The sequence below is a fragment of the Parasteatoda tepidariorum genome, chromosome 4, assembly GCF_043381705.1.
Source record: "Parasteatoda tepidariorum isolate YZ-2023 chromosome 4, CAS_Ptep_4.0, whole genome shotgun sequence".
Lineage (NCBI taxonomy): Eukaryota > Metazoa > Arthropoda > Arachnida > Araneae > Theridiidae > Parasteatoda > Parasteatoda tepidariorum.
Window position 1 is genome coordinate 97855589 of NC_092207.1, and position 27360 is coordinate 97882948.

Genomic DNA, 27360 nt, shown 5'->3' on the forward strand with positions numbered 1-27360 from the left:
TACGACGCAATAAAGTAATACTACAACTAAACTAAGAGTAGCTTCTAAAAAAAAAGAAGTTTCCTGATGCGAAGAAAATCTGATGCATTTATTTCACTCATCCACTTGCTGCATCCGAATTATCGTTGCGAACTCANAAATACTGCAAAAGATATGATGCAATAATATGATAGCTCGTTTTTTCAATCTGCGGCGTAAAAATATATCGGAAGCAGTAACCCGGAAGTCTTGAAAGAGCAATTTTACCACTAGCTCCACCACCCTTAGCTTTACACGATCACCCATCCATCCATTTGTGCAGTTCTAGTACGACGCAATAAAGTAGTACTACAACTAAACTAAGAGTAGCTTCTAAAAATAAAAAAAAAGAAGTTTCCTGATGCGAAGAAAATCTGATGCATTTATTTCACTCATCCACTTGCTGCATCCGAATTATCGCTGCGAACTCACTCTATCATCGAATGGCCTTTATAACATGACAGCAAATAATTCTTGCAGTTCACACGCGCGTCTGAGATAATTTCCTGCAGCGTGAATGCCTCCTTTTGCGCAGTTGTGAAATTGACGCAGTTTTTGGATCAGTGGGAATTAAAGAGAGGGAAATGGCTCTTTGTTGACTATTCCAAATTTTCATCGTTTTATGTTCTACTGAATTCAAGTGAAATGACTGGTTTATTTACTCTTTGCTGGAATGCTATTTTTTGGAGGGATTTTATGAATTACCTCTATATAATGACTTATAAAATTAATCAAATTGTTAAAGAACATTAATTATTCTAATTATGTTTTTAGTTTTTGCTTAATATTTATGTATGTTTTTACTTGTGCTAATAGTCTATTTAAATATATTTGCTAATAAATATTCGCAAAGCTAAACAGTCATAATTTACAATGATGGAAGAATTCGAAACTTTATCTCTTACAAAAGTATATATTTTATTTAGGTTTTTCACTCTTTAAAAGTATCATTGTTTGAGCTTTTAGACGCAAGTTATATATATTGTGTATAAATGCCAATTTCTTCTAATTGTTTACTTCTAACCCCAGTGGTCGGAAAAACTACTTTATTTCTGTAGTTTACTGTAACTACTTAGTTAAAATGTAAGTTACTTTTTTTCAGTGTAGTGACTGCACCGCTAATTTAAGGAGACGAACGTAATTTACTACTATGTTTATAATTATTTTGAATAAGAAATTGGCTTACATTAAATGTATAGTGATTATGAAAAGTTATTTATTCATGTTTATATGAGCCAGTTTATTATTCCAAGACATTTTCTTTTTTGTATATGTTCATTTAACTTTTTATGCATTTCTCATCAGGAAATATTTAATTTAAGAAATATGAAATTATCAAATGCTTGCAGTTTTTTAATTGTTTATTTCCTCTAAGAAATATTATAATTTCCACCTTTATTTTCTCTAAGAAGTGGAGTACATCAAAAATATGCTCCCTTCCTTTGAATTAACATCAATGTTTCCAGAGTTTACATCAGCATGTGAAAGCGTGACCTAAGTCAGAAATTATCTATTTTTCGTAATGGCTAGTTAAAATATTTGTTAAACGGGATTCTAAATATGTAATTCCTGTTACCATACAGCTGCAGCCATAGGGTCATTTTCCATCTACCATTGATGGTTCTGCAATGATTTATGCGCATAAATTTCAGAAATTATTGTATTAGAGCCGTGTTTCTATATACTAAACTAACATTACTCGTTAAAAGTAGTTGCCAGGATTCGCTAGAAATTTAATTAACGTTTCTAATGATCATTATTGTTTTATCGTCATTTTTTTCTAAAAATGATGGGAAAAAATTGAATTGAGATTTTCAGCGTTAAATTTTTTGTTTAAAAATTAATAGCTATTTTTGTTTTGGTTTCTATTTAATTTTTCTTGTTTAAAAAACTTGTTTTTATCAACGTTTTTATTTATGATGAGGCAATTAAGAGGATTTCTATTAAACCTTGTTAATTATAAACTTTGAATTTTCCAGTATAATATTATTACCTTGCACATATCCAGTTTTGCACCAATCCAAGGTAACTAACAAATTAACCACACTTTTGTCCTTTAGTAAGAACACGCTATGAAATGATCCTATCATTCTCTGTTTGTACATCTAATTTCATATTTTGTAATCTGACAAACTTGTTACAAAAATATTTTAAATCTTTCTATAAAAAAGTGGAAGTACATATGAATTCACTACTCACTTTATATATTACATTTTGTGTTTTATTCTGTATTTTTATTTTCTATTTTTTGCCTAATGTTTTATTTTGCAGTTTTTGATTAATTTGTTCTATTTTTGTTTGAATTTTATTGGTGCTCCTCACACTATTGTGGTGACATATTTTGCTTTGGCTATATTAATACAATATTAGAAAGCACTTTTTTGCTTATATAATTGTGTGAGCCGATGACAAAATTATATCTTTTCCTTATCTTGTTTTCCGACTTCTTAATGTTTTTGTTAATTAACTATAAATAAAGTCTTTCTTTCATAATAAATTATTGCGTAGAAACCACTTACAAGTAACAAGTTGACAGAATCTAGATTTTAAGTATTTAAAATAAATATTAAGCTAATTTTGGTTATCATTTTCCAAAGAAAAATACCATACAGTTTATTTAAGATTAATTTCATCTGACATATAGGTTGTTCATTGTAAAAATCAAATATCTTCGTCAATATAAATTTTGAAATAAACTTTTTGAAAGTTTATGTGTAGAAAATCAATTACAGTTTACATGTAGAAAAATCAAATACAAGTATTTAATATCTCCTGCTAGATTTTAATGTAGTTATTGGAGTTGCTTTATTTTTATAATGATTTGATTATATGTGTAATTGTGATGCATTTAAACACTAATTGTGATGTGTAAATTTATTAATGAATGTCACATATTTTTTTTATTGTTTTTTCATAACATATATTATGATGAAAATGTCAATAATTTTTAAAACAATTAAGTTATGAAAACTATTTTATTCATTTCATGTTAAATTAATTAGGCTGACTCATTTCGAATTTTGATACATTAAAAAAATTTCTAATATTTCCCTTTCTAACTTCATTTCTTTTATTTGTTTAAATTTGAATTAGGGCTTAAGAAATATTTCCATTAATATTGTTTCACCCTATTTCAAAATACCCAACTATTGATTTTATGCTTAACTTTAACGAAATATTATTTAAGTTAAGTGTTCTTTAAAATAAAACATTTTAAATTATCATGAAATATTTAAAACATAAATGAACTTTAATTAGCTTTTCAGCATATAAACTTGTTATTGATTGACTGTTTATTAGACTGTTTTCTGCACCTGTAAGATTAAGTAAACCATACAGTCTATTTCTTACTCTATAAAATAGATGACTAACCAATAATTTAGCTAGTTATTAAATCTAATATATGTGTATTTCTTCAAATGGTTTTTATATCAAAAATACTTTCGAAAAATTCTTGTAACTTTTATTAAATTCATCATTTAATCATCCATTTTATCAAATTCATCATCATTCATTCATATATTAGCATTGTGGCTCTGAAAGTCATAAAAAAATCTGCAGTTTTCTTGCTAATAAGGTTGTACAATTCTAATCTACAGAATCTGTACCGTGTGTTAGTAATAAAATTTTAGGTTAGACTATTAATCTTACTTGCCTTTAAATTTTTTTCAGGGTGCTTAGGATATTTTCTGAATTATCAAAACTAAATTTAATTCTGAAATTTATTTTTTGTATCTTTTAGTCTTGTTATGCACACAAACCAGCCAAACTAAAGAAGAAGAAATGTAAGTGTAGTTCTTGATAATTTTAAATATTGTGATAAATCATTATTTTGAAAAGTGTTGTGATGCTTGCTCATATTATTGTATATCATATTTGCATTCTTTTAATTGACTCTTGTCTAAAATTCTTTTCTTGTAGTGTTAATAATTTTAACTAAAAGGATTTTTAAAAAATAATTTCTTAAATAAACATTGCCTATTAATATAAATTTCATTCTCCCGATTTATCATGTGCAGATTTTATGACTTTAGATTATCCATCACTAGAATGAAGTATTTTGCTTGTGTATTTATTTAGCCTTAGAAAAGTACCAGTATTTATTGTGCTTTTCCCAAAAACAGGCTCTGATCACAAATAATTTACATCTATTTTGCATAAATTTTTTGTAATAAAATAAAAATATATTTTAAAAACTCTGTTGATTAAAGCGAAGAAAATATTTCTGTTTCTGTGTTACAAAATAAAAAAAACGTAAGATCTTTGAAAATGGGAGAAAAAGATTTCTGAAAAATAAAGCAAATAAGAAACAGAAATAAATTTCTTATATGTCTGTGCATCATTTGCATTTGGCTTTACTCATAATGTTGTATTTTATCAAAATGACCATGTTTAATTTAAATTAATTGAAATTTTTATCACTAAAAAGTGTCTAAAAAGAATTTTTATTTGATGTCTTTTACTGAAGCGAAATATTTGGTGATTATTCATTATTTTATTACTTTTATGTGTGTTTTTATGTTTTTTAAGTATAATTCAATTTCAAGTAAACAGAAACTGAAAATCATCCAATAGTAGAAAAATGTATAATTCGCAAAAAATTTAAAAATGATCATAAGTACGTAAGTAGGTATTGAATGATTACATTGGCTTTTAATAGCCTTTAGTCCCTAAAATTTAATTCATTATTTTTCCTTTTGTCTATATTGCGCATTTTGGAAGTTTCTCCTAAACGTAGGAAAGTTTTTTGCATGTCTGAATTTAGAATATTTTTTCAAAGTAAAAACTTTTTCATGTAGGTCTTACCCCACTTTTAATAATGATTCAACTTTTGAGTTTTTCTCTACATTTTAGGGATTTCTGGTAATAGTTCCTTTTTCTACAATAGAATAGAAGAAACATTTTATGTTAACTAAATTATACTTCAAACATTTATGAAAGAAAAGCAAAAAAATTTCTGCAGAGTTAAAAGATACACCCAACAACCTTATTACAGAAACCTTAGGCAAAAAACCTTACAACCTTAAGAAAAAAAGAAGAGCATATAACTTAGTTTATGAATCATAAAAAAATACTTTAATTTTTGCATTGTTTTACTAACCATTATTTGTTCCATTTGAAATTTTTGTTTTTCATGCTATTCTGAGAAAAAACAAACTTGAAATGTCTACTCTCTTGTAATAAGTGATTTAATTGTTATTGTAAAAATTTATCAAAAGTTTTTTTTCTGAAGGTCCTTATTTTTCAATTGGAATCCTTGCAAATCTAGAACTGTTTAAAATTTGAGCTTATCTGAAATATTCAAGTTATGTACACAAAAATTAAATTGATCTAGTTGAGGTTAAAACAGTTTGTAAAAATGGTATATGAGTTTGTCTTGTTAATCTAATATTTATTTACATCGAATTTTGGCAATTTAAAAAAAAAAAATTGTTTTAGAATCAATTCTTGTTTATCATCATTTTAACATGTGTCATAATTAAATGTTGTGTTTGTGTTATAACATCAATATTTTCTTTAATAGTTAATAAAGCAGGTTCTATTCACAATGAGGATAACTTTGCTCTATGGGATGAAATGGCATCTAAAATTAAGGTACAATAAATTCATTAAATTTCTTCTTTTTTTTTCAATTTCATTACCATTAACATTTTCCACATGTGTTTATTTTAGTTAGTGATTCTTTTAATCAATGATTCTTTTAATCATTTTGTTCCTAAAATTTTCCTTTATTTTTATGTTATAATTTAATAAAGTAGAAATTACTTTTTTTTGTAGATTACTTGATTTCACTAGTAATATCATATCTATTATGATATTTATGTATCTTCATTGTAGAGTCTATCCAAAATTAGGCACTGCATTGAGCACTACCTAACTTTCATGGTATGTCAGCAAGTTCTTGTCGCTTACATGAAATGTTTTTGCAGTGTTCAGGGCAATCTCCAGACTAGCTTGTTGCCTAGCAACAAAAGGATATTTTCTGTATTTATGATTAAATCAGCTAAAATCTGGAACTTGTAATTACTACAGTAAAATTTTTTAGAATTTTTTTTTCGTTGCCTAGTTTTTTTTTCTTCTCATTTTTATTGCTATTAAAAATAAGTTTGGAAATCCCACTTCATTTAAAATTTGAGTTTTTATTATTCTGATCAAAATAGCTAAAAATATATCCATTATTGACAACCTACATAGTATCAAATCATAGTCAGAGTTGAGAGTTTGAAAAACATTGATACAAGATTAGTTTATAGTGCTCAGCATTGATTCAGATTTGTTTGATAGTGCTCAACAACAATGAAACTAGTTTTGAAAAAAGTAAGCCAATAAAGTCTAAACAAACTTAAAAAATAAATATTTTATAATTAGAAAAGATGCAAAATTTTATACATAAGCTGTAAATACATTGAAATTTCGCATCTAAAAAACATGTATCCGACTTTTATTAAGCTTATTCTATTTTTTTTTATTAAATTCTTTAACATTTTAACGGATCTATCATTCACAGCATTAATTAAATCTTCCAATTAGAACGTCTGCAATATAGCCATTAATTCATATCATGTGTAACTAACTTCTCAATCCACTTTAACTCCTCAAAACACCTACTGTCGTCCAATACAAAATGCCCTCAAAAACATCCAATCTCCACCCCACACACACACACTCAGCCTCCGCACTTGCACATCACTTCAAAGTTGATCCATCTAACTAATGGCCTTTAATCTTAAAACACCAATGTACAGAATTCAGAGAAAATGTTATTCTGGCAATTTAAAGAATTTTTTTTAAAGAAACAGTGTTGGAAATTTTTGGCAAAGTCAACACCTTTACTTATCGCACTCCACCATTATTACCGTTTCCATGACAACGCAAACACAGATGTCAATTTACCTACTTGCAATTATTGTTGCTGATGGAAAAAAAAAATTACTAAAATACATTTTTAATTGCTTTCAAAGTACAGTAGAGCGCCGATTATCCGAACTGCTCGGGACCCAACATGGTTTGGATAATGAAAAGTTCGGATAATTGGAAAACTGTTTAAAATCTAGTGTACATGATTATTATTTATGCACTAACTTCCCTTCGCACCTTTTGTAGGCTTAGGACTGGTAGTACTATTTAAAATAACTTTGGCGTGTTTAAAAAAAATTTTTCTTCAATTTTTAATTAACTGTTTTTAAAACTTTTTTTTTATTTTGAATTATTTTTATCATATTTCAGTTTTTTATAATTTTTTTTGTCAATTACTGATTTTACCACATTTTTCATTATTTTCCATTGAAAAAGAAATCCAGCAAAGATTTCGTTTCAAAGAAGATGCGTTTTTTTAGCAGCCATGTATCCCTTAATCTTTTTAAATAAAAAAACTGAACTGGATCAACATCATTTTGACGTTCTAGGCAATTCATTGCAATATCTAATGAATTGCATGCTTCTATCTTGAACTTGATTACTTACTTCTTCATCTTCGTCTGTGGAGTTCCGATTTTCATTAAAAATCAACAATTTCATCATTTTTATCCGAAAGATCTACTGGTTCAGAAACTTCAGTTTTTCTGTTAAGAATTTTATNTTTTTTTTTTTTTTTTTTTTTTTTTTTTTTTTTTTTTTTTTTTTTTTTTTTTTTTTTTTTTTTTTTTTTTTTTGAGAAACAGTGTTGGAAATTTTTGGCAAAGTCGATACCTTTACTCTTGGCACTCCACCATTATTACCGTTTCCATGACAACACAAACACAGATGTCAATTTACCTACTTGCAATTATTGTTGCTGATGGAAAAAAAAAATTACTAAAATACATTTTTAATTGCTTTCAAAGCATAGCCGAATTCTTTCTGTTGCCAAGACTTGTAAAATAGTTTAAAATTTTACTCCAGATGTTTTTTTAATGCCAGAAAATATTCCCTTGTTTTAACTGAGATATTTTTCATTCTTGTGGTGTTTCAATGATTTTTCTTTAAAATTATTCACCATTTGTTTCTTTATAATATTTGTTTTTCGTTGCACATCACTTTCATTAACATGCAGTTATAACAAAAGAAATGTATACTTACAAGATGTAATCCTAAGTATGAACTTTGCTTTTCCTGCTGTTGATTACTTTACAAGCCATCTTTTTTGCTCTTACTAATTTTATTTAATGTTTAAATAGTTGGGTTTTAATTTTAAATTTCATTTCAAATGTATTAAAATTAGTTACTAAAGCTACTTAAACAAATTTGTACAAAAGTTTCTCTGCACAAAAAGCCAGTTTTCTGTGTAGAGTTTGAGGTTGGAAGTTAAGTAGTTTAAATTTAATTAATTATTTTAATACGAATTTTTAGAAATTTTTAATTTTAGCTTATTGAAAAAAAAGCCTATGCTGACATATTTGAAGCAATTCATGACTTTGTTCAAAGTTGTTTGAAGTTTCCATGTTCAGATCCTAAAGATATTCCTGCTGCTGTTCTAGTAATGGGTAAATAAAACTATCTTATCTGTTGTTGTTTGAGTATTAATTCTTTAGCATTTGATTAGTTATCCAGTAGATAATTAATACATGTTTATACATAGTTTTTTATCGATTTAAATTATGCATGACTCGTAGTTATCCTGATATTCTTGAGTTTCCTGGTAAAAAATATTTGTCCAGATTTTTAGCTTTTTGTTCTGATATTCTTGTATTAATCTTGTTCATAATCTAGAAATTTATAGTATCTGATGTAGGTTCTGTCCTAAATGCTTCATTGTTGACTGTAAATTATTTTAAGTTTTTTAAATGTTTTAAAATTTATGTACTGTTTTTATACTTAAAATTAATGAGTATTTACGTTTGGTATCATTATTTTGTTTATTTATAAATTGAAAAAGGACTATTGCCTAATAATAAGCAGAATTTTATAAACAGTACTTTGTAATTATAATTGCATAAAACTTCAGCGAATTGGATATTATTGAATATTTCATTATGTGTATGTATGTGTATTGTCATATCACTTTTAGAGGTAAATATAAAGTGGCAAGCACACATCAAATGTCTTTGACATATGTGTGTTTAATTGGAAAAAAAATAAGAACTTTAATCTTTGTGTTTCAGGTGTAAATATGTCTGATCATTCCCACATTTTCCATTTCTTAGAGACCTATCTTCATCTAAATGATGTATACACTACTGTTATTTTAGAATCTAAAAAGTGCCACAATTTCTTAGCAGTCATGCAAACTATATATTTTGAACTTTTAGATAAGTTTGAACAGGTATGTACTTTGAAAAGATGTTTATTGCATCTCATTTCAGATTTCTTTTTATCAAATTTTTACTTTATTTTATTAATTTATTTTTTGCACTAATTTCATTTTAAAATACTTTTTTGCATCCATTTTTTCTGTAGAATATAGTAAAAAATATAATCTTTTATTTAAGCAGTGGGATACACCTCAATACATTATTTAGCACATGAAACAAACCATAACATAATTGAAATGACTGCCTTTAAAATAAATTGGCACTTTTACCACCAAACACTCAGGATATTTTATTAGTTAGCTTGCTTGTAATTTAAAATCCAATGTCATTCCAATTGCATTGAATCTCCTGTCAAAAATTCTTTTGGCACGTAATATTTATATTTCTGATGCACTAGTCCAAATCATTTCATTAACACCATGATTCTATCATCATTGCATAATCTGAAGCAGTTTGACAGAAACAAGCTGGACAGAGCTCTATATAAGTAAAATTATAAGCGAATTACAAAGCCCGATTTTTGATTTTTTTTTAAAAATTATGTTTTAAATTCAGAGACAATAAAAAAAACGAAATTTTCTCTTTGACTTAATGGAAGACAATGTTTTAAAATAAGCTATGGACAATTCAGTTTTTTCAAATATTTTAAAGATAACTTATAGCTTATAACTCTAAACTAAAAAGCTGCTTATTACACCTCCTGTTATACTTATATTTTATTTGTTATGCTAGGTTATCGGAATGATCAACATGATTGTGATAGCAAAAGCAAACTACATCACCATATTATTATTTCTAAGTTTATCTGCAACCATGTGTTTATTTTGTTTATAGTTATGTTTTTAAATCATGATTTTACAAAATTAAACAATTTAAAATTAACGGTAATTGATATGAAAACAAAAGTTTCGTAAAATTATTGGAAAAATGGGACTAATTCAATGAGGAAAAAGCATGAAAAACACTAACATTATTGGTGCTAGGATAATTAATTTTAGAAAATTACTAATTAAAGTACAATAATTAGCTGTGGACTAAAAGAGAAAATGATTGGAGAAATGTTACTCAGTTCGTTTAAGGGACATAAAAAATCAGCAAACTATTATTGATGTCAATGCTTAATTAGTTTTGATAATAAATACTAAATGACAAAAAAATATTCTTTGAGCTGAAAAGAAAAATTAATTGAGAAACTCTACTATATTCGTTATGGGGTTCCATCAACATGCCATTATTGACATCAATGATGCTTAATTTTGTTAATGAGCACTATTGGCATTATGATAATAGGTTAAGTTTTGATAAATACCAAATATACTCATATATAGGTACAACATGTTTTAGAATAAATTTGGTGCCGATTATAGTTGTAACAATACTGTACCATAGCTGCCAACTCTTCATTTTTCAGAATCTTTCTGCTGTTTTGCCTCATCTTCGTACTGACACAAATCTTCTGCATTTTGAAAATTTGAAATAAAATTTTGCTTATCGATGCTGAATGGAATTAACTAATGCAAAATATAAGGTGTTAAGTTTTTAATAGCACAAAAAAAAAATGTTTTTCGTTGATTTTGGATTTATTTGAACTGATTGTATTAAAACTCAATTTTATTTATATATTCCAAGAACTGTAGCATTAATTCTATATGAGGAATGAAAATAGAAAATGCTTATAATCTTCTGTATTTTAAGTCTAATCTTGTTGTAAATCTTCTACGATTTAAAAAATGAAGGTTAGCACTTATGCTGTACATTTTTATGATCGATTTATTATATAGATAGATATGTACAGGAAAGAGCATTATGCAGATGATACGGAATACTGTTAATCTTTATTTTGAAGGGGTGAACTGTTAAAAAATGTGTTTTTGCTTAATCTAATTGCATAAAGTAACCGAGAAAGGTAAAAAATAAAGTAACAAATAATAATGAATAAAAAAAAAACATTGGAATCATTGTAACTTTATTATTTGTGTTGGCATTTGTATGAAAGTCTTGTGCCCGATTTTCATGCTGTGTTCTGTACTAATTAATAGATGCCTTATTTTCAACCTGTACGAAGAACTGGTATTCAGCTGGTTTATAAATAAAGGTAAAACAATATGAAAAAAACATAAAGTTGTCACAGCATGACTCTTTATGTTACATTTTTTTTCTTTTTACATTACTTTTTTTCATTTCAATGTTTTGTTTTAACTTGTAATTACATAATCTTGATTATGTTATTGTAAGTTAACAATTATTAACTTACACAAATATATATTTTTACCATGTTGACATGCATACACAAGGCTGACTTATTTTTGATTGCCCATTTTATTGTTGATTGAGTTTTGATTACCTTGCAATGATTATAATTGTATTTCTCTATACTTATGTCCCATCAGTGTCATATCAGACATAATTGTGGAATTCTATTTCTAGTTAAAAAATATTTTCACTTTCATCTTTTCCAAGATAAGAAGTTTTATTTATTTTATTTTACCAGTATCATAGAATTTAGATTGACTGACACATTCTATTTACCAGTATTTCTCCTAGCATAGAAACATTTCTGAAGTCATTTGTGCCTTCCTTTTAAAATTGACTTTAATTTTGATACATTGGGCAAATAAAATTTATTGTCTGTCATTCATAAATTGTGATATGTGAATAGGAATCTCAGTATATAATTTAGAAATTGCTTGAGTACAAATTGCAGTGTTTCATTCCTAATTGGCATCGATACAAATACCAATGTATAATTTGGAATATAAAATAATGTTTATTTATTCATTTTTTATTTATATTTTTTACAGCATTTCAATTTTGATGATGATCTGCCTAAGAAACAAGATTGTTCTTTTGATAAATTGTATCAGTGCTACCAAAACCTTATTGAAAAAGTGAGTATTTTAACTAGATTGCTTTAATATGGACATTTAATTGTAATGTGTTATTTTCTAACATTTCCATATTCACAAAGAAGGTGTTATATTTATGAATAATGGTAAAACAATTAGAAAAAAAATCATAAATACAAGTCAGTGTTTTTTTTTTCTTAAAAAATTCTTCTTAGGGTGCTTATATTTGTCAGAGAGTGTTTAAATTTATTTTGTCTGTGTAGATGTCCAACAAAAAGAGGACTCCCAAAAAGAAGCAACATAATGTGGATGTGTCAAGAATGCCAATTGTTTTACTTATTCAAGATGTTGAGAATTTCAATGCTGAACTTTTGAAAAAACTAGTCTTAATTTGCAGGTAGAATATCAATTTTCCTATTCAGTTCTACATAACAAGTATCCCAAAAATATCATGGATTTGAAAAAACAATAATAGATAACTAAAACAGGAAGAGATAAGTACAATTTTAAATAAGTACAATTCAATAAGTACAATTTACATTGAGGGCAGTCAATTTTTTCTTCAGGATGTACTACGTTGTTGCTGCGAATACTGTTGGTTTTAAAAACATTGTTTTATAGTTATTCTCTGCAGTATCATCTGTTGGAGAGCTGTAAAAATTAATTTTGAAACTTGGTGAGAGTTGGGTAAATATCATTTGTTTTTTTGGTATTAAGTACAAACTGATACTGATGCAACTAAGTATTAGTTATAAAAACCTGATACTTTAAATATCAGATACATGTCAATTTTAATTTATATCTTAAGTAAAAGTGGGAGTATATCATCATTAAATAAAATTTTTTTTGATTCCATTAACACTAAAGATTTTCATTGAATTTATGAGCTTATCTGGAATTTTTATTCCTTAAATTGCAGACTTAAAAATAATATTTGTCATAAAATAAAACAAAAATTGAATTAAATCTAATTCGAAATTACAAATATTTTGTTAAAAAAACATATTGCATGTCTTAAAACCTAATTTAATTTAATTTAAAAACCTGCATTTGGAATTAAAATCAATAAGCTGTAGTTTATGAAGAAACAGTGAAATATGAGAAAAATGGATAAATATGACAATCAAAGCTGGCAACTTCAGGGGTACCTGCTCCGGAAGTCATAAAAGCAAAACATTTTGTATCGCGACAGCACGACAAAAGTCTAAAATTTCCCTCAAAGGTTTTGCCAAAGTCCTGAAAAGGAATATAATACATAATATAAAATACATATAACAAATACAGAAGAATAAAAACAAGACAAATACACAAGAATAGTACTTACAAAAGCTTACTTGAATCAAAAATGTAATAACTAGATAACACAACTGAATGCGAGGCACAACTAAATTGAAATAAACATAAAAACAACACCCCCTAACTTCGCAGTAGAAAGGGGAAAAAAGGACAGACATTGAGAAAGAGCCAGAAAATAGTGGCATCATTAATAGTAAAACTTGACCGGGATCTTGCCTTATTAAGAGAAAAAACTAATAATTCCTAATCATATTTTTAATCAATATTACCAATCATATATTTAATCAATTATATTTAAAATCAATATTACAAAAATTAAAAGGAAAACCATTACAGTACAGAACCCGTTATCCGGAAATCAGAAAACCGGGAAACCAAAAAACCGGAATGAAATTCGATAAATTTTCCGGCCATTTATAAAAAAAAAATTTTTTTTCATCATAAGATTTTAGGATTTTTCCTTTTTTGAAAGATGTTTACCTTACCATCATTTTGGAAATAATCATTAGTGTATTACTTCATCGTTTTTTCTTCTTTTTAAGATTATTTCAAATATTTTTTTTTTTTAGTTGGGTTTAACAATAAAAAAAAACGGCTTTTTGTAGCGATTCAGAAAACCGGAANTTTTAAAAAAATAAGCGTTTGCCTATTGTTTGAAAACATGTCTTCTTATGTTACTAAAAATGTGACATTGCAATTTTTAACCAGTTTTCAAATTTAAAAAACCTTCTTGGTGTATAAGTAAAAATTATGCTAGGTAGGCATAAAAACTACAAAGCAAAATTAATAATAGAAATATTAATAATGAGTAACATTAAAAAAATATTATACAGTCACTGTTTAATTCTTGCAATAGTATAAAAATTTATTTAGTTTAAAAAAAAAAAAATTTCTGGTTTTGTTTAAAAAAAATAAGCGTTTGCCTATTGTTTGAAAACATGTCTTCTTATGTTACTAAAAATGTGACATTGCAATTTTTAACCAGTTTTCAAATTTAAAAAACCTTCTTGGTGTATAAGTAAAAATTATGCTAGGTAGGCATAAAAACTACAAAGCAAAATTAATAATAGAAATATTAATAATGAGTAACATTAAAAAAATATTATACAGTCACTGTTTAATTCTTGCAATAGTATAAAAATTTATTTAGTTTAAAAAAAAAAAAATTTCTGGTTTTGTTTAAAAAAAATAAGCGTTTGCCTATTGTTTGAAAACATGTCTTCTTATGTTACTAAAAATGTGACATTGCAATTTTTAACCAGTTTTCAAATTTAAAAAACCTTCTTGGTGTATAAGTAAAAATTATGCTAGGTAGGCATAAAAACTACAAAGCAAAATTAATAATAGAAATATTAATAATGAGTAACATTAAAAAAATATTATACAGTCACTGTTTAATTCTTGCAATAGTATAAAAATTTATTTAGTTTAAAAAAAAAAAAATTTCTGGTTTTGTTTAAAAAAAATAAGCGTTTGCCTATTGTTTGAAAACATGTCTTCTTATGTTACTAAAAATGTGACATTGCAATTTTTAACCAGTTTTCAAATTTAAAAAACCTTCTTGGTGTATAAGTAAAAATTATACTAGGTAGGCATAAAAACTACAAAGCAAAATTAATAATAGAAATATTAATAATGAGTAACATTAAAAAAATATTATACAGTCACAATATTAAAATTCGATAAAATAATGATAAATAATTATTAGGAAATGATCATACTCTATAGTTTTTAAAGGAATGTAAGAAGAAAAAAAGACAGACTATATTAATGTAAATGTTTTGCATGAATGAGTCTTAATTTATATGACAGTATCACATACATTATGTGCTTTATTTAAACTTCAAATTATTAAATATCAAATTATTGTATCTGAGGAATTTATTCATTGGACAAGGAGTTTTTTCATTTATTATATTAAAGTGCAAAGAATTTTCTTATATCATCGATAGCTTTCTTTAAATAATAATAGTTTTATGCATTTCTCTTTTCAAGATGTTAATTTTTTCACATCATCATTTTTAAAATAATTATAAAATTGATAAATAATTGTGTATTTTTCGTCACATGAATTATTGATCTATTTTATTTATTTATTTATTCATTTTTTTAAAAAAAAATCGGATTAAAAAATTTATTTTCTATTTTTGATGGAAAATGTAATTCATTTGTATAATATTTTCCTTGTAATAAAATAAATTTCTCTTGTTGCAGAATTCAATTAGTACAAACAAAAAAATAAAGATCATAGAAAGTCTTTAATAATGAAAAACCAGTAAATCCTTGGAGCATTTATAATAAGCATCCATAAAGGGTTCTTATGGTATTTTGATGGGGGGGAAATCAAGAGATTTGTTTACATTCTATTAAAGAGTGTTTAATCAATTCATGTATGAACACCAAAAGCTCTGAAACATTACAATACCTACCATTTATAATTTTCAAAATAATCTAATGAATACATTTTTGGTTTGTAAATTTTTCTTTTGCAGTAAATATTTTGATTACATTTTTATAGTTGTGTTTCCTCTGCTTTAGATTATATTCAGCTAAGCTTCCAATAATCCTAATATTTGGAATGTCATCTGCCATGGTATCTTTGCACAATATTTTACCCGAAGAAGCATATTCATGTCTCGAAGTTGAGACTTTTCATTCAGTTTCTGCCACAGATTTTCTAACCAGGGTTATTGATGAGGTATAAAAAATTAATAGTTTTTTAATTAAATTATTTGTAAGGTTTTTCTATACAATTTTAAATCCATTAAAATAGAGTAATTTTAATATTGGATATCGAAACCATAATTAAGTAATGTCACCATTAGTTATAGTTTCAGTGAATTATTATTGTTAAACTATTTTAATTAATTTTACTAATTGATTTAAAAATACCATCATAAAATTCTGTTTTTGTTGTAGAAATCCGAATAAATTTATTAAAAAAAAATTTTTTTTCGTAGAAAACAATTGAATTGTTGCATTAAGTTACATTTTCAGATAATCTTTTTGTTAGGTTAGTTAAAATCTTGAGTAGGATTATATTAAAATGTTGAATACTCTAACACTTAAATATATATATATATATTTAATTTGAGGCTTGTTTGTGGCAAATTACTTAGCTGAAGAAGAAAAGATTAAGTCTTGATTGTGGTTTTTAAAAATTTTTTATAAAGATTCCTGAACACCTTTATTAATGCTTAATTATTTTTTTTTTAAATAAATAAAAACTCTTGGTCGCAAAATATTATCCAGTTATGTAATGTACAATCTAGTCCCCATTATTTTAAGTGAAATTTGGCTATAGGTCGAAATCCAGAACCTGTCAAAATCTGTTGTTTCTTTAATTTTTTTCCAAATAGACTCAGATAGGGAGAGTCTTCTTTTCAATATTGCCTTTCAGAAGGTAAAAAAAGATTTTAATAAGAAAAACCCAAGAATATCTGATGTTCTGCAGGCATCGTCAGACATAAACAACTATGTTCTGCAGGTATCATTTAAAAAAGGACAACTCTCTTTAATTATTATACATCTTTTTAAAGTAAGGGAATCTTAGTTAACCAAATGGTGAGTAAACATCTACATAGTGAAACAAAAATTATTAACAATGTTTAAAACATCCTGCTTCGAACATTAACTGAGGATGTAAATAGTTCTGATCCAAGCATAAATTATTTAGCAGAGATTTTGTTTGTTCTGTGAGATATTTTGCAGTTTTGAGCTCTTTTTTCTTTAGGGATTTGCATTTGCTGATGACATTTTTATTGTCACTTCAACGTGTGTCCAAACAAACGTGTATCAGTTTTAATAATTCTTATTTTGAAAAAAGAGAGTAAAGGTTTGAAACTCTCTGTAGCTTCAAACATTTACACTCTGAAATGAACACAATTAATGAAATAACACTAGTGGTTAACAACTGAGTCTCAACTGCTAACAGTTTTTTTTTTTTTTTTTAATTGCAAAAATAAATTCTAATTTCATCCATAGGAAAACTGAATCCATGGATTACCTGTTAAAAAAGGAAAAAAAAAAACACCTCAGATAATCTGGCAAAATTATTTTCTGATCATCAGACATTGCAAATTTTTTATTGTCCGCCACTAAAGATTGGATCCTAATCATGCCACTAAAAATATTGTATTTAAACCATCAGATATCTGGAAAAGAGAGCGAACAAAACTTTTGTTGGCTGCTTGGATAAAGAAATAAAAACTATTAGATTGACAAACTTAAGATCCTCAACATGGGATATGAAATGGAATTCTAAGGAAAAGAAAAGCCCATCTGTGACTGTCTGGTCAGTGTACAGTTTGCAAAAAGAAAGAAAGAAATGTATTCTAAATAACTTTGATCTAACATTCTGAATTAGAATTAGGTTTTTATATACTGTAATGTAACTTAGTCATTAAAAAACTTTTAATTCAATTTAATATTGTAGTTACTCAAAAAATCATATGAAGACAGTTATATAAATATTTAACTAGTCTATAAAATGTTAGCTTAAAATTAACAATATACTAAGCTATGCTGAAAAATATGCATTATCATTCTACTTTAATTATTAAAATTTTCATTTTTAGGTTGTTATATCACCCGTTCAACCATTCAAGCTTGGTCCAAAAGTGTTTAAACTAATAATTGATACAGTTCTTTACCACGATTTCTCTGTATCAAATTTGTCTTACCTTTTAAAAGTAAGTAATATCTAACAATCAATCTAGGAATGGGCTGTAAAATAAAAAATTTTCTTCAAAAGCATATTTGTTTGTTCTAATGTTTTAACTTGTTGTTAATGTTAGACTTTTGTCAATGTTCAACTTAATGTTAATGTTTGTTCTAATGTTTAATTTAAAACGACAAAATGTTTTTTTTCCGAAGTGTAGCAAAAGGGCAACATTTTTCTACCAAACGGATACAGCACCTTGCTAAGGTATAATGTTTAAAACAAACATTAATGTTAAGTTTTGTCTTTCTTAGTTAAAAGTTACATTATTAAGCATAAACTACCTTTCATTCCCACTTTAGGTACATTTTCCTGACATGAAAATATTTAAAAATATTATAGTCGAATTTACCATTTTTGTCGCTTATGTGTTAAAAAGAAATTCTTTATTTTAGTAAATAGTTTTAGTCATATTTGTTTTTGTGCTATGGTTGAAGTTCAGGTACTCCTACATTACTTTTTAACAACTACTAACTTTACTTTTTAAAAACATTCTGTTCAATGATTCTGATTTAATTTTTGGACAAATTTCAATAATTTGATTTTACTAAACGATAATTTATTTAACATTTATATTTATTATGATATTCATTAACCACAACGATAAAAATTTGAATTGGACTTAATTCGTTTTTAAGTTTTTCATTATTTTGAAACAATTTTTTTTTTTGTGTTTAATGATCGAAATTTACTTTTAAAAATAATAATAGGAAGGAATAAATATTATAATTATTTCTAGTTTTCCATTATTGAGCATTTGCATGAAAATAGACTTGCAGCCCTTTGTTGTCACGAGTCTGAAATCAGTGAAAGAGTAGATGAATTGAATAATGAAGATTTACAAGCTATCAGATCTCTTCCTTCATTCAGAGTGTACGTTCATTTAAAATACTTTATTTACCTAATTATTTAAAATTTCTTTTGAAAGTTTTGTTTTGACATCATTGATTAATGTTTGTTCAAGCGTTTTAGATATTCAAAAAGTCTTGGGTAACAGCAATAATGTGTACTTTTATGTTTTATATTATCATAAAGCTTGTTTTTCTTTTATTTAAAACTTAAAACTATTTCTTAAGTTGTAAGAATTTAGTTTTGTGATTTAAGATGTTATATATCAAGCATTCATCAGAATTTTCAGATAATGTATATATTTTTTTTAAAGAAGGAATAAAATGTTTATATAAATGCATTTGTTTAGAAACCTTTCTCTTTTATGATGAACAACTATACTTAGTACCATGCTTATCCTCCACGAAAAACTGTTTATTGTTTTTAGAATAATAAACTTTTACGAGATATTTGTATACAAAATTATGTGCAGCACCAGATTGCTAAACATAATTCATGAATAAAGTCTTTTTAGTGTTAAAATAAATTTTTATGTGCATTGAATTGTATTCAACAATCTGGTGTTGAACTAAATTTTTCATTATTTTAGTATTAAAAAATAAATTTTACACTTAAATTAATAAAGTATTTATTTTAATAATTAATCTGCGAATAAGTGTTTGTAATAAAATGCTTTAATGCTTATTTTGCATTCATTTCGCCAGGTATATAGAAAATAATCCAAGCCTTCTCTCCACTTTAAGCAAACCATCTGGATTAAAGGTAAAGTACTCATAATTGCATTTGAATTAATCTCAGCTTCTTTTTTTTATATCTATAATTATCTTGATAATACAGTAAAAAGTCTGCTTTAATGGCAATATATAATTAGAGATAAAAGTTTCAGGGTGCTTGTTGTTACAAACAATTACATTTGATGTTAAAATAGCCAATAATTTCATAACATTCTCTTCTGTGTGCTAAACTTCAATCAACATTAAAATTTAAATGAGTTAATAACAAAATATTTCCAAATCATAACATATATTTGCAAGGAAAAAAAATTTAATGCAATAACTTTTGATCTCATTGATAACATTGAATGTTGATCTCAATAGTGAACTTTCAATAAAGGAGCATAGTAGACAAAAAAATAAAATAAAGGAGTATGGAAGATTATGTGATCAATAAAAGGTGCATTCCTTTATGCATGAAACTGGATTTCTAAAAATAGCAGAAAGTAACTGAAAAAATTTTATTTTGTAAGGAAGTCAATAACTTGACTGGTGATCACCAATGTGTTTGCTCTCTAAGAATTAATGAGATCCTAAGCAGAAAATAAGATTAAATAATTCATTTTCACACTTTTTTATACTTATAACAGAAATAAATAAAAACGTATTCCATTTTTCCCTTTCATGTAATATTCTTCACTTCATAGCTGCAGAGCAGCCATTCGCAACTAAAACGACTGTTTTGGGGGAAAGGAGACTATTTTTGCTAAAATGTAGGCAAAGATGTATATTTTGCAATCAGTTGCAAAAAATCAGCGACCTTTTTTTTACCTATTAGCTTTTGAAAAAAATAATAAATTCACGCTTTCTCTCTCTTGCCGCAGGACATATAAAAATCTGTTCCTTTCTGATATTTTCATACATGAGATTATGAGCATGTGGGAAGGATCTTTTTTCTCTCCATTTGAGCCATAGAATGTTTTATGCCACTGAAATGAGCTGTGGACTATCACAAGAAACCTCAGCAGTTATGTTAAATGTATTCATGTAAAATTTTTAAAATTTAGCTATTGTAAAAAAAAGTATTTGGATTTTCCTAGGAGTATTTTTCATTTGTGTAAACGAGTTAAATATTGTTTGCCTAAAATCAAGTTTAATAGTATCATTGTTTTATTAATTCATAACTATTTTTTTACTTGTAATTACTAGCAATATTATTTCAAAGTTCATTTCACTGATATACTTTTCTTTTCCATCAGAGACTCATGCATTTCTATTCATTTACCCATACTTTATATTCTTTCAAATTTTCTTCCTTGTAAATGAAATTGAGCTATATACTATTCTGTTATATTATCCCCATATCTCTAACCTCACCTTTCATGCATAACTTACTAAAAAGAAATTAATCTAGATTATTGGTATTTTTTCGTAGGTCAGCAAATTTCAACTTTATTATGTACTTTTAAGATTTTCTTTGAATGCCCCTCAATAATTATCTGCCTCTTACTAGCAAACTCTATTGAATCATAATTCTGTCTTTTTTCCGTACACACTATGTTTGTCTCTATTCATGTTGAAATTTATTTTAATATAAAAATTATAAATAAAATAAGCCAGATTTCTTGTATGTATGACAATTGGTGTTAGTTTAGTATTCAAATTTACATGCAAGTACATTAGAACAGATTTGAAATGCTTCATTGAAAGAACTTGTTGGATATTAATAAATGATGTTTAATTTTAAAAAAGTCAAGGGCAATTTGTGGATACTAAAAAAAAGTAAATAAATAAATGTAGGGTTGGTTGAGCAGCAAATAACGAATATTAATGAAATATTTACATATAAAATGATTAAAAGAATTTTTTACTATTAATTAAAAAATTAGTCTGAACTCTCTATTTTTAAATTAATTAACAAACATGTTTTAACCATCTAAAATAAATCCAATATCTGTTTTTATGAATTAATTAATATATATGAATTCAAAAATAAATGTAAAATAATAAAATCAATCTATAGATTGATTTTAATACATATATGTTCAAGTTTATTTAATGTCAATCATGAATAGGAAGTATTCCCGTGGACTTAAATTTATAAGTACTAGTGGATTTTAGTTTTTGTATTTTATTGATTATTAAATTTCTGAAAATTCNATGTAAAATAATAAAATCAATCTATAGATTGATTTTAATACATTTATGTTCAAGTTTTAGAAAGTATTCCCGTGGACTTAAATTTATAAGTACTAGTGGATTTTAGTTTTTGTATTTTATTGATTATTAAATTTCTGAAAATTCATGCATTTAAAGTATTTTATTTTTTACACAATAGTTAGAAATCCAGTTTGTAAATTGTACTGGATTTTTTCCTTTGCATATTAGAAGCTATGTCATTTAAACAGTAAAAATAAAGAATGAAAAATGCAGTTTTCACAAAAAAAAATTTGCAATAGCAGAGGGCTAGTAATTTATGGTCCATTATAAAGACACAATTTTTTTTTTATCTTTCATACTAGCATTCTGACAGTGACTTAATAACTTGTTGTGATAGCAAACTTTTCACAATATGCCATACTTTTTACTTTTTTTTTATCTTTTATTTAATTAAATTTCATTTGAAATAGTAATTTTTATTTTAATGTAAATTTTTATACGAAAGCATTTTTAAGAAATTATTAGCCTTTTACTATAATTGCTTAAAAATGAATAGTAACATATCAATACATAGCAATTAAATGAATACATACAGGGTTCCCACGGTCCTTAAGAGTCCTTGAAAGTCCTTGAATTTTTTTTTGCTAAATTTAGGTCCTTGAAAGTGCTTGAAAAACGTCTTAGGTCCTTGAAAAACTTGATAGGTCCTTGAATTTGTCCAATACTGCCGGCGGCCCTTTTTATAAAACACCCGCGGATTTTTCTGATTTGTTCCAGAGCTCTCTCACGTGGTTTTTAACGCCACCGTTTCTAACCGGGTCTAGCGTCTTGGTGTCTGCCAAGCGCGCGGAGCACGGCAGACAATCAATGCGTTCGGGGCGAGACTCCACTTCATCCTCTGTCACATATGCTTAGATATTCTTTTTTCTTATCGAAACTGGAATACTCTCGAATTTCGTAACAATATGTACCTTGTAGTTTTCAATAAATTTGCCGTTTTACCATCCGCACTTGTCCTTACGTTTGCGTCATTTCAAAACTTTATTGTAAAGCGTATTCACAAAGGCACGGCTTCATATTTGTGTTATGTAGTTTTGCCTAGGAAGTGCTATTTTAATCCCCAATGGATGGATAATCAAGCTTATAAAGAATGGATTTTATCGATGCCCGAAAAGAAGCTCAGAGCCAAGTGCCGATTATGCATGAAGGAGATCGATATCGCGAAAATGGAAGAATTTGCTCTGAAATCACGCATCAAAGAAAGGTAAAACAAAAAAGCAGTCTCATGCCCTGAGTTCTCTTTTTCCAAAGACATGAACATCTATTTCATCTGGTGTAAATACTCCTTCAACATTGTGTGCCCCATGTGAAACAGAAACTTTAGTGGCCGAGGTAACATTGTCTTCTTATCTAGTCAAAAGGAATGTGCTTGATGCTGAAATTCTCTGGAGTCTGAAGTGCATCACTAGTAATTATTCATGTAACTCCTGTGAAGGGATTAGTAAATTGTTCTCCAAAATGTTTGCTGATAGCTGTATAGCGAGACAATTTTTTTGTAGTGCCACAAAGTGAGCCTATTTGGGCTCCTTTGGATTGGCACTATACTTCAAAGGGATTCTTATAAATGAGCTGAAGAATGTTGATTGCTACACTGTACTCTTTGATGAGACGTTAAATCAGTCTCTACAATCTAAGCAGATGGACATTATGGTAAGGAATTGATAATAAAGTTTGCACTAAGTATCTTACCTCCCAATTTATGGGTCATGGAACTGCAGAAAATATTTTGTCCTCTTTTTACAAATGCATGGATGATGGTTAAAAGCTCTCTAAAATACTTCAATTATCCATGGATGGACCCTATGTCAATTGGAAATTCTATTAGAAGCTTCAGTGTGAATTAAAAGAGAAATATTCCCACCAGGTCATATTCATTGGCAGTTGTGGATTACACATAACGAATAATGCTTTTAAACATGGTGAAAATGGGATATGTTCCTTCTAATTTTTATTTTCAGAAAGAATTGTTGCTGCATAACATTTAGAGAAGGTTGTGTAAATTATGGATGAATAATTTCAGAAACGATGTTTAATAGAGGAGAGGAGGGGGTTATGGAATAGTCATGGAATATGGAATACCTAAGATTTAGCTCTGTCTTTCATGCAGCCTTCACATGGAAATACACAGGATTAAAGGATTTCACCATTAACACCTCATTACCATTAGTTATAGATTGTGCTGAAAATGATTTTGTGAATTAATATGTAAAACCAGTAGGGTTGTTTTTAAAAAAATATAAATTTTAGTCCATAATACATATACTCTCTTCTCTCTATATAGGCAAAGCATTTAGGTATTATATTTGAAATTAATTATTGCCACAACAAGCATTGTTGCTTCTAGTAAAATAGAAGAGAATAATTTTTAAAATTGGTCTTAGATTAAGATCCTTGAAAATTTTGTTGAGGTCCTTGAAAAGTCATGGAAAGTCCTTGAATTTCAATCTCATCATAGAGTGGGAACCCTGTACATAGCAATTAGTAGTTGTAAAAATTATTTTCGAATGTTTAAGTTTTTGGAACATTTTTTTTTCTTTTTTTAAATTAAACAAAAGTAAGGATTTTATGCACATATAAAATTAAAAAATTAACTACATAAATCGTATCAGTCAGCATTCTTTGAATATGAATCCTGTTATAGAAGTCAAGTGTTCTACTCTCTCAACCATTCTGGACTAAGTGGGCATTTAGAACGTTTTCTTATTAAAAGCTCGAAAATGTATTGATCAAAAGTTTAAAACAAAAGTATATGCTTTGTCATCTACTTAATGTGTAGTAAACTCTTAAATGTATCACACCAGAGTTCTAAATCAGATAGGGAACTCAGAGAGTTTGTCAAAAAATCTATTTAATAATATAATTAAAAGAATAGACTGAAATGAAAATTGGAAAATAGCATATTACGAAAAAATTGTGTTACAGCTACTTGTTTGCATGTAAGGTTGCTAGTTTACTTTGATGAAAAAGTTGTTCACAAAAACAATTCTGTCCTAGTGGTAGTTGAAATGGTACTAAAATGATAAATTCAAAAAAAAAATTTTTTTAAATTGAAAGATTTACTGATCTTTATGTTGTATTATTTTTTTGCTTCTGAAAAACACTTTATATAGTTAAACTTCAGTACTGTTTCAGTTGAGAAAAGAATTCAATTCATTTTATGCTTCATTTCTGTTTCAAAATAAATTTTATGTTTCAAATAGTATAACAGTGGGACCCCACATTTTGTTATCCATTTTGTAATTTATTCTGTTTTTTACGTCATTTGCTGCTGGCTCGAGAAAATTTCATTCACTAATAATTAGAATATCCCGAACTTTCTATTATGCCACTTAACTTTTTTCTCTATCCATATTTAAAGATTTACTTCAAAAACTGGATTAAAAATTGTGACAAAAAAAATAAAAAATCATTTTGTTTTTTAACCAATTCTTATTTTTAACTTACATTGAAAAATGTTTGTGTGAATTTTTTTTCCAGCTAATTGCACCAGAAAATTCCAACCTTTGGATCTAGGAATCTTCTGATTTAATAAAAAGACGTTAAATAAAAAAGCTGGTTCATAAATCGCTTTTTTTCTCGATTCCAGGGGCCTGCAAGATGCTTCTTAAGCAAAAGTAAACATTCTGGAAATTTTAAATTTGACAAACAGGGAAAGATGCATGTTAATATGGGTTTAATAAGGCAAACCTCAGAGTATCCAATAAGAACATTTGCTCTTCAAAATGAGAAGATTATGTAGCTGAAGGTACACTCTTATTTACTGTAACTGACATTTCATCACTTCGCAAATACCTTTGATATCTGATTTAATGCCCACTTCCGATAAATACGGTGAAGACAATTAAGAAGAAGTAACTCAGGATGTGCCCACAGCTGATCAAGCGATTTAGCGCATTGAAACTCTGAAGTAATTTTTATATGTGAATGCGAACCAAGAAGTAAATGCATAAAAAATTGATAGTGTTGCAGACTCTTATTGAAATCGAATCTAAAAACAGGTAAAGATGAAATATTTTTGTTCAATAGTTGGTCCGGTAAATGTCTGTTTTTGTAAAATATCCTTAGATTTTTTACCCTGATTTTACGTTGATCCATTTCATGCAATTTTTACCTCTTTTTCCAACGCAAAACGAAAAATCAGTGTTCTACTTTATATTTATTTCAGAAAACTTATTAATTAAAAAAAAAATTCTTTTCTTATGGAAGTGGTAACTGATTAAGATTAAAAATAATAAGCTGGATACTAAAGAGTCATTTTTTTTATTGAGAAATGTGGTATCTTTTTCATGTAATCTTTGTTTGCTACCAAAACACCATCGGTTCAGTGCTAATGCTGTCTGAGTAAAATGCAGAAAAATTAAATTCGGGAGGGTTATTTTAGATTGCAAAAAGCATATTTTCATGTGGTGTTAGTAGTTTCTTGCATTCATTATTGATAATTCTTTTATCATTTTTATAGGCAATAAAAGAGTTCTTGAAAAGAAAAAAAAAGAAAAGAGTTCTTTCTTTTAATTTGCATTATTATTGTTTTCATTTCAGGAATTTATTATTACTTATATTAAAAAACTTTTTGATGATCAGAAAGTAATAATGGTGCTTTTGAAATTATTGCATTGTTTCGTTAAAGATCTTCCTGAATATCCTCTAGGAAAGCAGGTAAATTAGATAATCATATATTCTAATGTCTTTAAATTTTAATTATTTTGATTAGTTTTTAATAAAAATGTGCAAAATAGATATCTTTAATATCTTCTTTTTAGTTACGGGAGCTTTATTCTTTGTCATTAGAAAGAGAAATTTGTTTGTCTCCTTCGTATGCTGCTGCTGAGAAACTGCTGAAGTATTGAATGTTCTATTTTCATTAACAGTTTTGGCTAATTTTATTAACAGTTTTTATTATATTCTATTTTTATTGACAGTTTCTATTCTATTTTTATTAACAGTTCATCATATTCTATTTTATTACAGTTTTTGACATTAATGCATATTTGTTAACAGTTTTTTTTTTTACATCTAAAATTTCTTATATTTTAGGATGCAATCCCAAAATAATTTATTGCAAAAGCTGCAAGCAGGTCTTGAAGTCTTAAAAGTGGCTTCTTGTGAACTGAGCTTTGATGTGATAAAAAATGCTCAACTAGCTGTGGAAAACTGCATTCAAAAATTGTCTAATCTCTCAACAAGTGAGTAATTTTTTTTCCTAAAAGTTTGCATTAATTCTCATTCTTTCTTTCTTTTTTTTCTTTTTCTTTCTATTTTTACTTAACTTGCAAGCAAAGTAATTTTTCTTTTTAATTTTTTTGTAAGGATACTTAGAGAACTTTTATTTTATTATTAAGTTTTATAAATGTAATTATACTTGAAATATTATTTAAAAAAAGTCATAATACATTTGAAACTATAATATTGCTATAGTAACAGTATAGTGTTATGGTATAGTAACAAAAGAGGCTAAAAGAAAGAAATCA

At 26.7% G+C, this 27360-nt stretch overlaps 1 protein-coding gene across 3 annotated transcripts in view; it reads left to right on the forward strand.

Annotated features, from left to right (window-relative positions):
- The first annotated feature begins 576 nt into the window (after positions 1-576).
- LOC107452014 (origin recognition complex subunit 3) overlaps positions 577-27360 on the forward strand; it is a 41123-nt gene continuing 14339 nt past the window's right edge. The window contains exons 1-14 of one of the 3 annotated variants that reach the window (XM_043043316.2): positions 577-927; positions 3761-3803; positions 5543-5613; positions 8363-8480; positions 9099-9259; positions 12050-12136; positions 12358-12491; positions 15929-16088; positions 17968-18081; positions 18850-18983; positions 19664-19721; positions 26432-26548; positions 26653-26732; positions 26927-27075. In XM_043043316.2, coding sequence (XP_042899250.1) covers positions 892-927; positions 3761-3803; positions 5543-5613; positions 8363-8480; positions 9099-9259; positions 12050-12136; positions 12358-12491; positions 15929-16088; positions 17968-18081; positions 18850-18983; positions 19664-19721; positions 26432-26548; positions 26653-26732; positions 26927-27075 — 1462 coding nt within the window. In that variant the 5' untranslated portion in view covers positions 577-891. Of the gene's footprint in view, positions 1102-3754; positions 3804-5542; positions 5614-8362; positions 8481-9098; positions 9260-12049; positions 12137-12357; positions 12492-15928; positions 16089-17967; positions 18082-18849; positions 18984-19663; positions 19722-26431; positions 26549-26652; positions 26733-26926; positions 27076-27360 lie in introns of those variants that run through there. The other 2 variants (XM_043043317.2, XM_043043318.1) reach the window with 2 other exon arrangements.